The sequence below is a fragment of the Corapipo altera genome, unplaced genomic scaffold, assembly GCF_003945725.1.
Source record: "Corapipo altera isolate COAL_440 unplaced genomic scaffold, ASM394572v1 1, whole genome shotgun sequence".
Lineage (NCBI taxonomy): Eukaryota > Metazoa > Chordata > Aves > Passeriformes > Pipridae > Corapipo > Corapipo altera.
Genome location: NW_020884873.1, coordinates 33,887,860 through 33,902,304, shown reverse-complemented (window position 1 = coordinate 33,902,304; position 14,445 = coordinate 33,887,860). Strand labels below are relative to the sequence as shown.

Genomic DNA, 14,445 nt, shown 5'->3' with positions numbered 1-14,445 from the left:
TCTTTTTTTTCTATTCCCTTTTGAACGTTATTCATTACATTATGGTAGCAGAATAGTTCTTAATTGCTGTTTTGCAGTCTTTGGAGGGGCGAGTAAAAGATTTGGTGTTTAGGAAGGACAGTTGCAGCAAGGAGTTAAGACACTTGCAGTGTTTTAATTGCTATCCGAGTGGCTCTTGACTGCTGTTCAGTCTGGTTTTTTGGGACGGCTGTGAACATACACAGGTAGGCTAAAATTAGATACAGTATAGTGTGACTATGGGGACTGCTCATACTTTGTGATTAGCTTCTGGCCATAACTGCTAGAGGCATACCTACATTTTGTAATGTACTCGTAAGCTGTATAATTGTACTACTGTATTACATACTTTTTCTGGTATTGAAATATGATGATTTTAATAGGGGAGAAGGTCTGTCAGCCTACTGGGGTAAACTTTCTGACTGCCAAAGTCAGTGGTTGAGTTAAAATTGGCCTGTCATCATGACTGATAAAGCTGAATGTCTCAGCAATGCAGATAGCAATATTACTTAAAGTTCAGTGTTGTTTTTTTTTTTTTATTGGAAGAAAACTTCTTTTTGAATGTGTGAACTTTCCTATAGACTATGTGGGATGCCCATGTTGAGTATATTGACCTTAAAAAATTAACCCAGCTGGAACTGTTGTACAGGGAAAATCGTCGTCTTCTGCCCTTTTGCTTAGGTAGGGCTGCCCAGTCAGTGGTCTGATAGCCCAGTGTTGCTTGGTAGTTCAGTTAAGCCAGTTCTTGACCTGTTCTTATTTGCTGTCTTTTCAGTGGAACTCGGGAAAGTGGATTTCCTGGAGAATTGTTCTGGCAGTGGCACTGGTGTTTCATCTGTCCTACTTCCTCACAGCCCCAGGCTTTACTCTAACATAACAAATGGGAACAGGGGAATAGCGCCCTTTGGAAGAAGCAAACAGTGGGTTTTGTGTCTAGCTCCTTTGATTGAAAGAGGAGCAGGCCACTTCTTTTAAGTAATGTGGGAATGATCAGGAAATTACCTTTCCCATATGTTCAGCATGTGCTCACTGAATTCTTTCTTTTCAAATAGGCATATGGAACAAAAATATGGTAGGTCTATAGAACAGGCAAGAACAGACAAGACAGGCCATTTAAGACTGATTTTTACTGAAAAGGGAGGGAACCCTGTTTTCTATTAGGTAATTCCTGATCTTAAATATCATCCAAGTGAGCACTTTAGTTCTGATGCTTATGTGGGTCTATTGTCTGTTTTCTTTGTAGAAGCAGAACTGATTCATACTTATTTATTAAAAAGAATGGTGTATCTCAAGAAACCACCCTTTCATTTAAGTGATTGGATACTGAGGTTTTTCTTCTTTTAGATGGTTGTAGGTAAGACTGTTGAGTGAGAGTGATTTCATTGTGAAAAAAGTTATTTTTAGCTCCAAACTGTGTCGTAAAAAGTTTTAGAATTCATCAGAGTTGCACTATATCCATCTCCGTAATTATTGTGACAAAACAAAAAAGGCAGTTATTTGTATATTTGGATGGCTTCTTATTTTAACTTTGCAGGGAATGATGCACAATGAGCTTAGTGTTGGTTTTCTTAATAGTTAATTGCCTAAAATGAAATGCAATTAAAATAAGGTGATAGCACGTTCGTGACATTGAAAAATATTTATCACCAAGTACACTCGATATCAACACTTAAAATATTTGTCAGGCTGTAATCTAAGAACAAAGGAGGTGTGTGTAGTGAGGGGGAGGCTTAAAACTAGGTGTTGGGGTTGAGTTTAGCCAGGTACAATAATGTAGATGAGAAGGGGTGAGCAGAAAACTTCAGAAGGGATTTGTCACTTGTATCATGCACAGTGTTCTAATAATTTTTTTTTGTTCGGAGCTCTGAAATAGCTATGAAGTGCTTTAGTTTTTCCACACGTGGCATAAAATGTTCAAAGACAAATCAGAACTGGATTAATTCTTCTGTATCTAACCTATAAATGGTCACTAGAAGTAAGGTTTTTATGCGTTTTGCTGTCTAAAATATAGATAACTGTCTATTGGGCTTTTCCTGAACCCGTTGAAATTGAACTACTCTTTAAGCTTGCATAAAAGACCAGCTAATGCATAAGTGCATGTTGTGCACTTGTTGCTCTTGCTATAAAGCAAGTTTTGCTTTCACCTGCCTTCAGAATACCATGGAATTGTATCAGCTTCTTGCCAAACCAGCATAGTATTTTGTCAGGAACATGGTTGACTTTATTTTAGTCTACTTTCTAGAGTTCTTCAAACCCTGAAGAGTCAGATATCTCTTCTGACTTGTGTGGTTTTGTGATATTACTCTGAGCACCTCAAGTGACTGCTCCTGGGAGTTAATTCTGAAGTTATTTTTCATTAAAAGTTGATAACTATATCAGATCACTTGATGTTGCTTTCAGATCTGGTTCACCTTTCTGAAGGATGTGGGCATGGTACAGGTGCCGTTTAAGGTTGTAATCTGAAATCGGTTGCATTTAAGTTACTTCTACTGTTTCTGCTCCAGCACTTTGTCTGGGAAGTAGCTGATGTGGCAAAAAAACCCCAAACCAACAAAACCACCACAACAAAAAACTGTTCTTGAAACTTTCAGGTAGGTCTTGTTTAAAATCTTATGTTCTTATTAGGAGTGGCTTTTTAAAGTGACATCTGTTGCTAGTAACTTTGGTCTTCCTGCCATACTTGTAACAAAACAACTGCTAGGAGGATAAACTTTACTATATTTGCTACAATTTGTGTTTTTGAAGTGTTAATTCAGGGAGATTTAGTAGTTGTGTATATTGCAAGTGGAAGCTTATGCAAATCACAATTCTAAGAGTTTAATTCAATTCCATTGATGTTCTTTTGTTCTTGACTTCTAAATCTCTTAGGTGTTAAAGCTTCTGTGGAATTTTATGCAGGGAATTGAGTTGGTAAGAAGTTAACTTGCTGGATAAAGGACAAGATGATGACTGCTATGCTCACAGGCCTTCAAATTACTATTAAAGTGATGCGGTATTTCACAGATAAATCTACTTGTTATAAATCTACTTGCCATCTAAGATCACCTTCTCAGAAGCGTCTGTATTCTTGACAGTGTTGGCTTTAATAGAAGAAAGTTAATTTTACATAAGAAGTATTTATAGAAGAGGAGATAGCAAAGGGAGGGATTAAAATTAAAAGATTTGCAGAGTTCCTGTGTTGTGTGGATATTAATGTTGCTTGTGGTTTGCAAAGAATACTCTAACTTGTATTTACAATATAACAACTTCTATTGAAATATTAGCATATAGCTGTTTCATTTTCTGTATGTTGCCTTAAACCCTAGGTAGCAAATGTTTCTCTTCTAGGTGATATAAAAGAAAATCCTGATGTGTATCTTAAAGACTAATCTCAGTTGTAGCTATCTCAATTCTGTGGTTGGGTGAGATTTGGATCAAGATCGGTAGATTAAAAAAAAACGCCTAGGCTGTCTTCATAAGGTAAAGCCAGTCAGAATAGTTAAATTTCCTTAGGATTCCTGATAATTTTAAACTCTAGTCTTCATTATGGTATGTCAGAAATAATTCTTTAAAATGACAAACAAATCTGGCCTTTTATCTGGGAAAGTCCAAGTAGTTATTATATAGTCCCTTTTATCTAGACTTTTGTCTAGGAAAGTCCTAATTGCTATATAGTGCAAAACAGTTAATTTTGGCTGACAATTTCAGGTCCTTCCTAAAGGATAATAAACAGTCTATTTACCTTTGCAGCAGATCTGTAGTATGAAATATAATATGAAAATTACTCATCAATGTTTAAAACAAAAATTATGCAAATTCAGAATTCCTATTTTTAGGGGGGTTAGTGATGTTTGACTCTTTGTTCAGAATATTTATAAATACTTTGCATTCGTACCTGTTTTCAGATGGGCACAAAACGTTCTTTATGCCATGATTGCAGATTCTTACTATAAATTTTTTTCAATGTTAATATTTTAGGCCATGCTTTTTTGTGAAGTAAGTAACGGGAAATTGGAATTAGAATTACTTGCCTGGGGAGCAGGGATGCAGAAGAGCTCTGACAGGGTCTGTTTTCATTAGGTATCAAAAACTAGTAAAAAATTTGCACTGCATTCCATAGTGCATAGTTTTCTCAAAAGAAAGTTTGGTTTCTGCTGTGAGAAAATTGAAGGTGATCTAGAATCTGAAAGCAGATCTTGTTGCAACTTTTCCAGTTCAAAAAACACTTCAGACTAGAAATGTGTGGGAAAGCAGAAAGCAAATTTATGTTTCATCTGTTAAGAGCCTCTGCCACTTCTAATACTGTTCAAGCACAATGCAGTATTTCTGTTTAGGACAGATGATTAGAGTGATAGTGAGTGCAGTGGAAAAACTTTAAAGAAGAGCCCACAGTACACAAAGACTTAGATTTAGCATTGTAGGAGCCCCACTTTACACTGCTTCATAATCCATAATTATCCCAGTACAAGAGGAGAATCAGGCCTGCAGTCCTCCTATTTCTGGGAAATAATTGTGTTTCTAAAAATCATGTACATTTGAATCCTTTTGATGTCTGTGTTTCATCTGAGAGTAGTAGGTTGCAAAACTTTGACTCGACTGCTTACCCAGCTAAGCTGGCAGAAGTTGTTGAGTTGTACTGAACTGTTGCCTGTCATGCTTCTAGACTTGTGCTTCAGAAACAGTATGAACATGTGAACAGGCCAGAGCTGCTGTTTGAGAAAGTTGTTTGGTCACTTCACTAAAAAGCTTAGGCAAGTAAATTAAGCAAGTACATAAGTTTTGGTTGATGAAAGTGCGTTTCCAATGCCGTGGAGAATCATGAAGTCTGATTCCTTTCAGCTTTAGAGTTCTTGTGGATAATTGTATTTTCTGGTAAAACTAGTTGTCTGTTGTGGTAGGTTGAGGGGGAGTAAGTTGACTGGTTAATGGATTGTGAAATCAATGTATATTAAAAACAGATTTTTTGGGGGGACTCACGTGTTGCTAAGAACTTCATTAGTACTATCTTTGTCATTACTCTTCTTTTCTTGGCTCCTACTGTTCCTGCTGGTAGGTCTAGAGTTGTGGGAGAAGGTGGCAACGCCTTTGCTGTGATTACAGTAAATGAGGACATGGTGTAACTCTGCCAATGGTCAAAGTAGCTTCTGTCCACTGGTAGTGTTATTGATGGAAAGAAGCGTACTGATGGGTGCAAGGGTAGATTGAAGAGCCACTGCACATCTTAAAACTGATCTCCTGTAGAAGGCTTGCTTGAGTTTATAATGTCCAGTGTCAAGTCCTCCTGTGCTGTACTTCCCACAATGCTATTTAGTGCTGTTTCTCTGTTCTGAGTGTTCACAGTCCACCGTGGAGGGTGAGAGTAGGTGCAAGTTAACCATGAAACAGGCAAACATGGTGTGCTGTTGGGCCCAGCTTGCTGGAGGAGCTGTGCTGTTATGGCTAGCATTTTGCAGAGATTAATTCTTCTTTTTTGCAGAGGAAAGGATCAGATTTTCTGCTTACTGAGAGTCATATCATAACATTGAGGTATCTTGAATAATGCTGCCCATTTAGTCTTGCTAAAAGTGAACTCCGAGTCACAGACTGAATTGATGCAAAAATCTGTTTAATGTGGGGAGGAGAAGAGTAGGGGCTTAAAAAGAGAGGTCTAAGATTGATTTAAGTGGCATTAAAACTTACTAAATAGTTACAGAATCACAGAATATTCTGCGTTGGAAGGGACCCACAAGGATCATCAAGTCCAGCTCTTAAGTGAATGGCCTGTGTGGGGATCAAACCCATATTAGCAAACCCTTTTTAGCACCATGCTCTAAGATCTGTTGAATTCCAGTGATGCTGTGCTAGATAATTAAGAAATAAGTCTGTTCATAAATGAGAGACTGTAGAACAATTCCTAGGCCAGTTTTTCTTTGTCTCAGAGGTGGCCGTTTACTTAAATGAAAATTGAAAGATGGCTTGTTAGAGAATAATTGTTGTATATACATAGTAAGACTTCCTTCATACTGCCTTTATTCACTTAAGTCTTAATACAGGATCACATCCCCTTAACCTTTTATTTATTGAAAAATAGAAGAAACTTTTATACTCGGAGTGTCTTGGGTAAATGCAGCAGCAGCCTGTCCTTGCTGGGCATCAACTGAACAAAACTTTATTACAGGAGGACTGCTGGGGTGAGGTGGATAAATGTAGTGTTGTTCCTGACTAGATTTTAAGGCTACATCTAGATCTTAATTTACTTTTGTCTGTAGAAAAGCGTGTCTTTGACGGTCAGTTAAGTCTCTGAATTTGAGAAACCTCAGACTGTCCTTTGATTTCATAGCTATTTTTGTAAGGTTTAGAGTATTTTCAGTAGGCTGTGTGTCAAAGCCACTCTGCCTAACAATATGTCCCCTCAATTCTCGACCATCTCGCTGTGTGGTTGTATAATAAAACATTCCACAGCGCTTGATTCAGCAGAACGTATCCTAGTGTCTGTTCAGCATCTTCAACCTGCACAGCATAAGCCCTTAAGTATCCCCCATCTTGCAACTTCATCAAACAAATTTTTGTCTGAATATGTAGATGTTGGCCATAGAGAACAGAATTCTAGCTGTAGAACTAATCCAAAACCTGTCAGTAGATACTGAGCGATGGAGCATTTACTGGGAATGACGGGTTTCATATATCAAAAGGTAAATGTGTGAATTTTTTTGTTGTTGTTGGGGTTTTTTTGTTTGTTTTTTTTTTTTTTTTTTTGTCTTGTGTTACCTGAAACTGCACTTGGTTTTGGTGTGAGGTAGTTCAGTGTTTGTTCTTGCCTTTTTTTGTTTGTTTTTTTTTTTTTTTTTAATTCCCAGGATATTTTCTGGGAAATGGTAAAACATAATAATGAGAATTTCTGTTTGTGTCTCACTATATCTGAAAGTTTAGTGTGCTTTTTATTCTTTTTCAGATGTCATGCCTTAGAAAACCAAAGAGGATTTTGTTGAGTGACAGATTGGGTGGGGCATGTGTGGCAAATGCCTGAGCGGCCTCTTTCACAGGCTGTGGAAATCCACAGTGAAACCTAATTATGGGGAAAGGCCAGTCTGGCGGTCTTGCTTGTACTGTTTCTCATTCTTGCAAATTCCTTGGAAATACTTTACTGTTATTTGTAAATATGAAAAAATGATTTACGAAATTCCTTGGTGGTATCTTGAAAAGGAGAGTATCATATCTGGTTCATTGTAATCTGTTCCTGTATTGGTGTGCACCCAAGAAAGTTTCTGGAGGTGAGAGGCATAGTGAATTTCAAAGAAAAAGCTAGTTGATTTTGTTGGTTGGGTTTTTTGTTTTGGTTTGGTTTTTTTTAGGAGTGTGGTGGGGTTGTCAAAGGAATTTTATGCTGTCCTGGCGAGACTTTGCCTAGCTGAGAAAAAGAGGGCAGAGATGCAAATTTCCTTCTGGAGAAGGAACTAGTATCATTACTTATTTTGGGGTTTTGTTTCTCTTATCTATAAGTATGGGAAGTACTTATGCTTTTACATCAGCTTATGTAAAAGCAGATGTGGATAAAGGTGTTTGTAAATCACTAGGGGAAATAGGGGATCTGAGCTATGTTGGGTACTTTGTATCTTACATATAATAACAGATGAATGTTAATTTTGATATAAACTCAGAAAAAAATAAAATAGAGTGTTGAGAACACCTAAAAGAGCCATACTGCTGTACTGTCTGTACAGTGTCCCTTGAGCTAAGAGTTTTTCATTTCACTTTGAAAAAAAGAAATACTAGTCTTTTGAGTACTCCTGAGAGCTCGTTCTTTCAGAATGGGCAGGTATATATGCACAGTCCAATTTGATGATCCTAGGGGTGTATTATGATCAGTACCTGTTAAGTTTGACTTCCATCAAAGGTGGTACTCCCTGCAGAAATGCTACAGACTATTTTTTAGGTTGTTTACATTGAGCACAGTATCTGATGCTTAGTATCATCACACTGAGAAACTAAGTGCTTACAGGTTAATTAGGATCATTTTTGTTTCCGCAGCTGTGGCTTTACAGCTCCTTAAAGTTGCCTTGAGAAGTTGCTTTTTTGTTTATTAAATCAAATTATCTGTGCATTCAGAAATACATTATGGCATTATTATGGTTCTGTTAAAAATGTCAAAAATGTTGGGGGGGGACATATAGCTGCAAAAAGCTTCAGAAGTTGCTTTCATAATGAGGAATAGGACTCGTGGGAAGAGTGAGGAAAGTGGGAAAGACTGAGGAATGAAGTAAAGGCATGAATATTGTGGAGAGGCTAAATGGAGTGATTATCTTATTCTGATACCAAGATATGTGTTTCTGAATTTAACAAGTGCCATGTTCAAAGGAAGCAGAAACAGGTTTTTCACACGTGTATTTAAGTTGTGGAACTCTTTATGACCTTAATGTTGAAGCCAAGAGCTTTATGTGGTTCATGTGGGACTAGACAAATTGGTAGGGAAAAATACACTGGAGTTGATACTTCAGGGAGGAAAAAAACCTAGCCACTTCTGTCTGTCTCTGGAAGCTTCTGAGGTGCAAAATTTTTTTTGACAGGAAGACTATTCTGTGTCAGCATATACTTTATGTAGTTATGTTCTGACACTCATTTTTGCCACTGTTCTGTTTATTTCCCCCTTCCAATTAGGAACAGGTGTCTCTGAAAAGAGTAAAACTTATTGCTACTGCTGGAGGCACGATTCTGGGCTAGTTAAATTCTTGATTTGTCTTGATGTAACTGTTCCTTCACACTGAAGTTTTGGTGTTGTCTGTCGAAGTGTATTGAATACAGAAACTGCAGGAATGGTGACACTATTCAGGGCAAGGTGCCGCAGTATCTGGGAGATAGCTGTAGTGGAAGGATTAGCTACTTTTTGGCATCCCGATTTGGTGACCAGAGTGTAACTGAATCACTTATCGCTTATGTCCTAAGCAATGGTTTTTTTATTTGTGCATATCTTCTTTCTAGGAATGACTGCCTATGGAGCTATATCAGTCTTTGGAACTCGTATCATTAAGACTTTATGAAAGTTGACTTATGTGCTCATGAATGTCTGCAATTAGTCTGTAACTTCATGTCTGTTATACCGTGCTTTGAAAAAGAGGAGAAATTCCACTTTGTGCTCCCTGTCTATCTTACTGAAGAAAATTAACCCTTCTAAGTACTGTGTCTATCTGCAATTATTACCAATGTATTAGGGAGGAAAATGAGAGATGGTGGTGCTGAGCGGTTTTATTTTTAAAGGTAGCAGCTGCAGAATTCTAGTGCACATTAACTTTGTATGTTGACACTCTTGTTCCTAAAATTGAGCTTCTCTGTGAGATGGCTTGGTATGTGCATTTCTGTTGACAGCTTTGGCTGGAATGCTTTGGAGCTGTGTGGCGACCTTTAGCTTTGTATTGGTTACTTTTTGGTTTTGAGACTGACCAATTCTGCTACTCTTAAAAATTCGAGTAGTCTGTAAGTCATAATTTACACCTTGTTCCAACAGCAAGATGTGTAAATTAGTTACTTCTGAGGTTCATTAGTAGTCTTTTCCATCAACCTGGGACAGTATTTGTGTGCTGCTTTGATTTCTTTCACAGGCTTTTTGGTAATCTTGTTGCCTTGTTCTCGATTAACTTGCATTTAAATAAGATAACTTCTTAAAAATTGGATTTAAATAGTATACCTCTTCCTGTTCTGAAATCCAGTTTCATGTGAAGATGTCATCCCATGATGTACTTACTTTTTGTTTCCTTCAATGTCTGGCCAAAAATCTCATTACCACTACACTTTTCCAGGAGTAATGCTCTTCTCCCATAGTGTCGAGCTTCCGAGCTTGGAATGTTTAGGTATTAGTGTTTTGAGGGAGTTGGTATGGTGCCCTTTGTCAAGTTTTCGAGGTTTTTTTTGCCGATAAAAATACTTCTGCATGTTTATCCTGGAGCTAGTATTGACATGTACATGTGGCCAGGTAAAACTGCCATGCTTCTCACGGTTTTGCTGCTGTCTGGGGAGTTCTAATGGATTGCCATGTCCAGGTAGTTGCATCTCTCCTTACTTAGGAGCTGTGGATGTGGCTGTTAGCTGGCTAGTCTGGAGAGAAGACCCTCTGGACAACACTCAGTTTTCTAAAACAGGAATCTCCTATCTCTCTTGTTTTTAGCTTTGTAGTATGAGTAGATGATAATTTGTTCTTTGAAGCCATTAGAATGTGAGCTTGATAGACGACTTCCAAGGCTGGTAATTGTTGTTGCATAGTAGAGATATCAAACCCCTTTTGAGGAGAACCTTGGAAGTATGATATACTCACACAAGAATGTCTTCTATTAGTTATTAATTTCATGTTTAGTTTGGTAGAATAAGAACTTGTCACTCTTACAACTATAGTTACATATTTTAAGAACTGTCAAGAAAGCTTTTGAACCAATAATGTTGATGGAATATGTTGAAATACTTTAGACATGTTGGAGTAGATGGGAACTTTACATCTGTGACTGGAGCATGTGGGAGGATTTGGTAAGAGCTTAGACTCTGGACAAAAGAAAGAAGGGTGGATTCAGAAGAGGAACTACTGAAGTAGTTAAGGAGTGGCCCTATTAACTCAAGTGAATCAAGGTTATGTGATAAATAGATGCAGATAGAGTAACAGTTGTTAATTGCATATGTAGCTGCTGATAAATTGCTGCAGTTGAATTTAGTATACTGGCCTCTTAAGGCATCAGCTGTCCTAAACTGTATGGCATCTTATGTAAAATGTATAAAATCCCATTTATTCTTTAACTTGCCATAAAATCAGTAACTTCAGAGGGATTTCATGGAAATCCTACAGTGTGAATTAAAATAAGAAATTACAAGGATTGTTAAATTTTTGTGATGTGTAATTTTGGAGGAGATGTGATTGGTTTTCTTGGGCGCTGTAACCACTATGTATTTGTGAAGGAGAGGCAAACACTGACGTCTCCTTTGGTTTGCTTCCTAAATTCGAGGTGTTAATTTATCTAAATATGAAGTTGCCCATATGTGAGATTGATTTTACTCTGGGATTGTGATGCTGGAAAAATCTAACCAGCACCATTGTCTCCACTTAATTGCTGTGCTGCCCTAGCGTATGTAGAATTGCAGCTGACAGTTTGCATCTTTGCAGTCATGAAAGTATTGCGTATGTGTTTGCTCCATGGCTTTCATCAGTGCTAAAATATGTTAGTCAGGTATACTGAAATTTACACAGAGTTGTGTCTCGTGTGTGTACCCTCCTTCCAATGAGTCAAGATTTCCTGTATGCCCAATGAGTCTGACCTTGGAGACTGTAATTATCCTTGTCTAGATAAGTAACAATCAAACTGGGAGGTTGGCAGTCATCTTAAGACTTGGTCTGTTTCTCTAATCCTATTTTAGGCTATTCAGATTAAAAGTTTAGTGTACTGGGCATGTTCTGTTGAGTTAATGAATGAAATACATAAAACTTTGTTAAGTTGGTAGCTCGATAATCCAGTAGGTTATGACTGTGAATTTGCTCCTGTATAATGAAATCGTGAAATGCTATAGGGCTTGGTTTGCACGAGTCTTCAGTATCTGCTTCTAACATCTTTAATTCATCTTATATCACTATCAAGTATTTGGGTGTCTGCGAACACCAGTCCCTGTGTTTGGGTGGTTTTGGTTTTTTTTCCCCATTTGTTGTATTGGAAGAACCTGCAGTGTTTATTGCTGCTGGGTAGGTAACATGATTAATTTTCCTATGAGCCCAGGCACATGGACAGACTGTTGTTTGCAAAGTTACAGAGAGTCAAGCTTTCTTCATTCAGAAAGCATTTTCATAGTCCCTCTGTTTTATACATCATTTGTTGGTTGTAACTGTAGAAATGAGACCCTTACCATTACTACATGTAGGAGCAAAGAAATGGTAATTGTTCCTGCTTCAAAACTTTCTTTCAAAACTAAGGTAAAGGGGTCAACATCTGTCTGCTGCCAAGAGTGCTATGGAAGTTTGTGCAGTTAATAAAAATCACCTTGTTTTACAAATAATTAATTTTTTTCTTACAAGTTTGGTTTTTTTTTAGTTTCTTATCCAGATGGAGTTACACTTGGCTAAGGTTAGGGGACGCTGGTTTTTAAGTTGGTCCCTAGTTTCTTTTCTATCTTCCATTTCTCCTAAATGAGAAATCTTGCCATGATTTGATCTAGTATGTCCATCTTTATATTCCTCTTACATTTCCCATTTATAACTAAATGAATGGGTGAGTTTAATAATGGTTATGGTTCAGAAATCAAGATATTGTCAATGAGACGACTGTTGGGGAGGCAACTCGATGTTTTGTGGCTATCTTTACGCATAGGAGTGCATGAGCTCTCAGTGTGTTGTCTCTTGTTAAAACAGAAAATGCTGAGTTGTAGAGCTTTGTTGCGTGCATTAGTGCTTAGTCAAAAAGTGGTTTTACTTTTTTAAACTGGACACTGAAATGTAAAGCCTTCACATTTTTATTTCAATGCAATTGAGTTATTAAAGCAAGAGTTTGGCAAATGGCAAGCACAATTTTTTTTGGTGGAAAAAACTGAAATTTGCAGGCATGCAAAATTCTGGTTTAACTTTAATGCTATTATGCTATGTTATCAAATGCAGAGGTAGGGCAAAGGTTAATAGATGTCTAATTGTTATTTGTCATATTATGGACTTTGTTTTTATCTAACTATTATATTGTTGTCATAAAGCTACAGTGTTGGTATACCTTTTTAGTGTTTTCAGAGTCTATAGAGTGAATTACTTTTTTTCTTTTTTTGACAGTCAAGAATCCTTTTAGTGAAGAACTACAGAAAATACAAGTAAGTAAAACCACTTAATAGTGCAATTTTTATCTTTCACATTATTGTATAAAAGCAATATAGATCTGTTCAGAATGTTGCAGTTTTAGAATATTTTGCATGAAATAAATGCACTTCTTGTAACTGATGTTTTTAATTTTTTGTTTTTCATCTTGGGCAATATAACTAGGATTACAAAATTTGGCTGTGGCATGCTGGTTGCTTTATATACTAAGAAAATATTACATAATTTGTGTTGTAAAAAAAAAGTGTTGTAAATTTTGAGACTAAATTTGGTAGTCTGTCTCTTACTGTTACCATTTGGCTTCCGAACATTGAAAGCACAGCTGGTAAGAGATGATTGACATGAAACTCCAGAATCTTATTTAGTGCTATAAGAGAGAAAGGGTTAGCATCCTTCAGAAAATGGGTTAAAAAGTTTGTCTTTTTCACTTTCTGTTGCTTGTTCCTATATTCACTTTTTCTTCTGAAATATCAGGCTACCCATTTTTGAGATCTCACCATTGAAGCTATCTGTATTATTCTTAATTCTGCAGCATGCATTCTGGTGATTCTCTCTTCTGACCTGGACTGTAAACATAATGATCTGCTTTTGCTAGGCATATATGAGCAAGTATCGCAAAAGAATTGTGGAGGATTTGGGGGGCTTTTGTTTGTTTGTTTGTTTACTGCTTGAGATTTGTTTTTTCTTGTTTGGTGTGAGTTGTTGGGGTTTTTTTCTCATGTCTAGGATTGAACTCTCCAAAAGTGAATAATAGCATATTAGGTAGATAACCTTGGCTAGTGTTTTGGATAGAAAATGTTTCTTTGGAACAAATGAATCTTTTAAAGAAATTGAATTTTGTTGGGTAAATTCTGGGCATTCTTTCAGAATTACTTTAGTAGTGCAGAGAGAATGCCTCTTGTATACTGGACTTGACAGCCCTAGAACCTGTTCTGTATGTTACTTTCTCCTGTTTTTATGGCACTGTTCCATAGTGATTGTATTCCATGCTTGATTGCTAGCTATGAAGATTATACTGTTTAGTTCTGTCCTTTATGTGGCCCAATCATTAATTTGAAAAAGGAAAAAGTTGGTCACAACAATATTTCACATGTCCATTTCAGTGTAGCTATTAATGAAGTCATGGATGTACCTACTGGCAAATAAATGGAACTTGAAGTACAGCTGGTGGGGTGTGTGTGCTGAAGGACTGTTTTTCCTCTTATACCGTGCCTACTGTTTTCCAGCCAGGAAATGAGTTAGTAAGGTTGGTTTGTTTCCTGAGGCACCAACTACATCAATTTAATCTCAGGGATGGTTTTGTAGTACCAGAATAGGGAGAGGGAGTGCTGGTAATTGTTGGTAATGCCGATGGGAAATAATTTGTCAATTGTTTGATCAATGAAAGAAGTATTCTGCTTTTTTTGATATCAGTTTTCTTACAAAAAAAAAGTTGGACCATTCACATTTTAAAATTATGTCAACAGTGCTGGTGCATCAGGGAATTGAGCTTAATATGTGTTTTTCTTTTTTTTCCAACGTGAGTATAATCAGGAGATGCACAAACTGGAAAATTACTTTTCTTGCACATTTTTTTGACTGAAGGCTTTAGTCTTAACTCAGCCATTTGATAAAACTTCAAGCCCAACATTTCGGAATGGCTTTTGGTGGAT

The 14,445-nt window shown here is 37.0% G+C and overlaps 1 protein-coding gene across 1 annotated transcript in view; it reads left to right on the top strand.

Moving 5' to 3' along the window:
• Positions 1–14,445, top strand: part of LEMD3 (LEM domain containing 3) — a 41,785-nt gene that overhangs the window by 2,672 nt on the left and 24,668 nt on the right. The window contains 1 exon segment of the mRNA XM_027659805.1: positions 12,752–12,789. Coding sequence (XP_027515606.1) covers positions 12,752–12,789 — 38 coding nt within the window.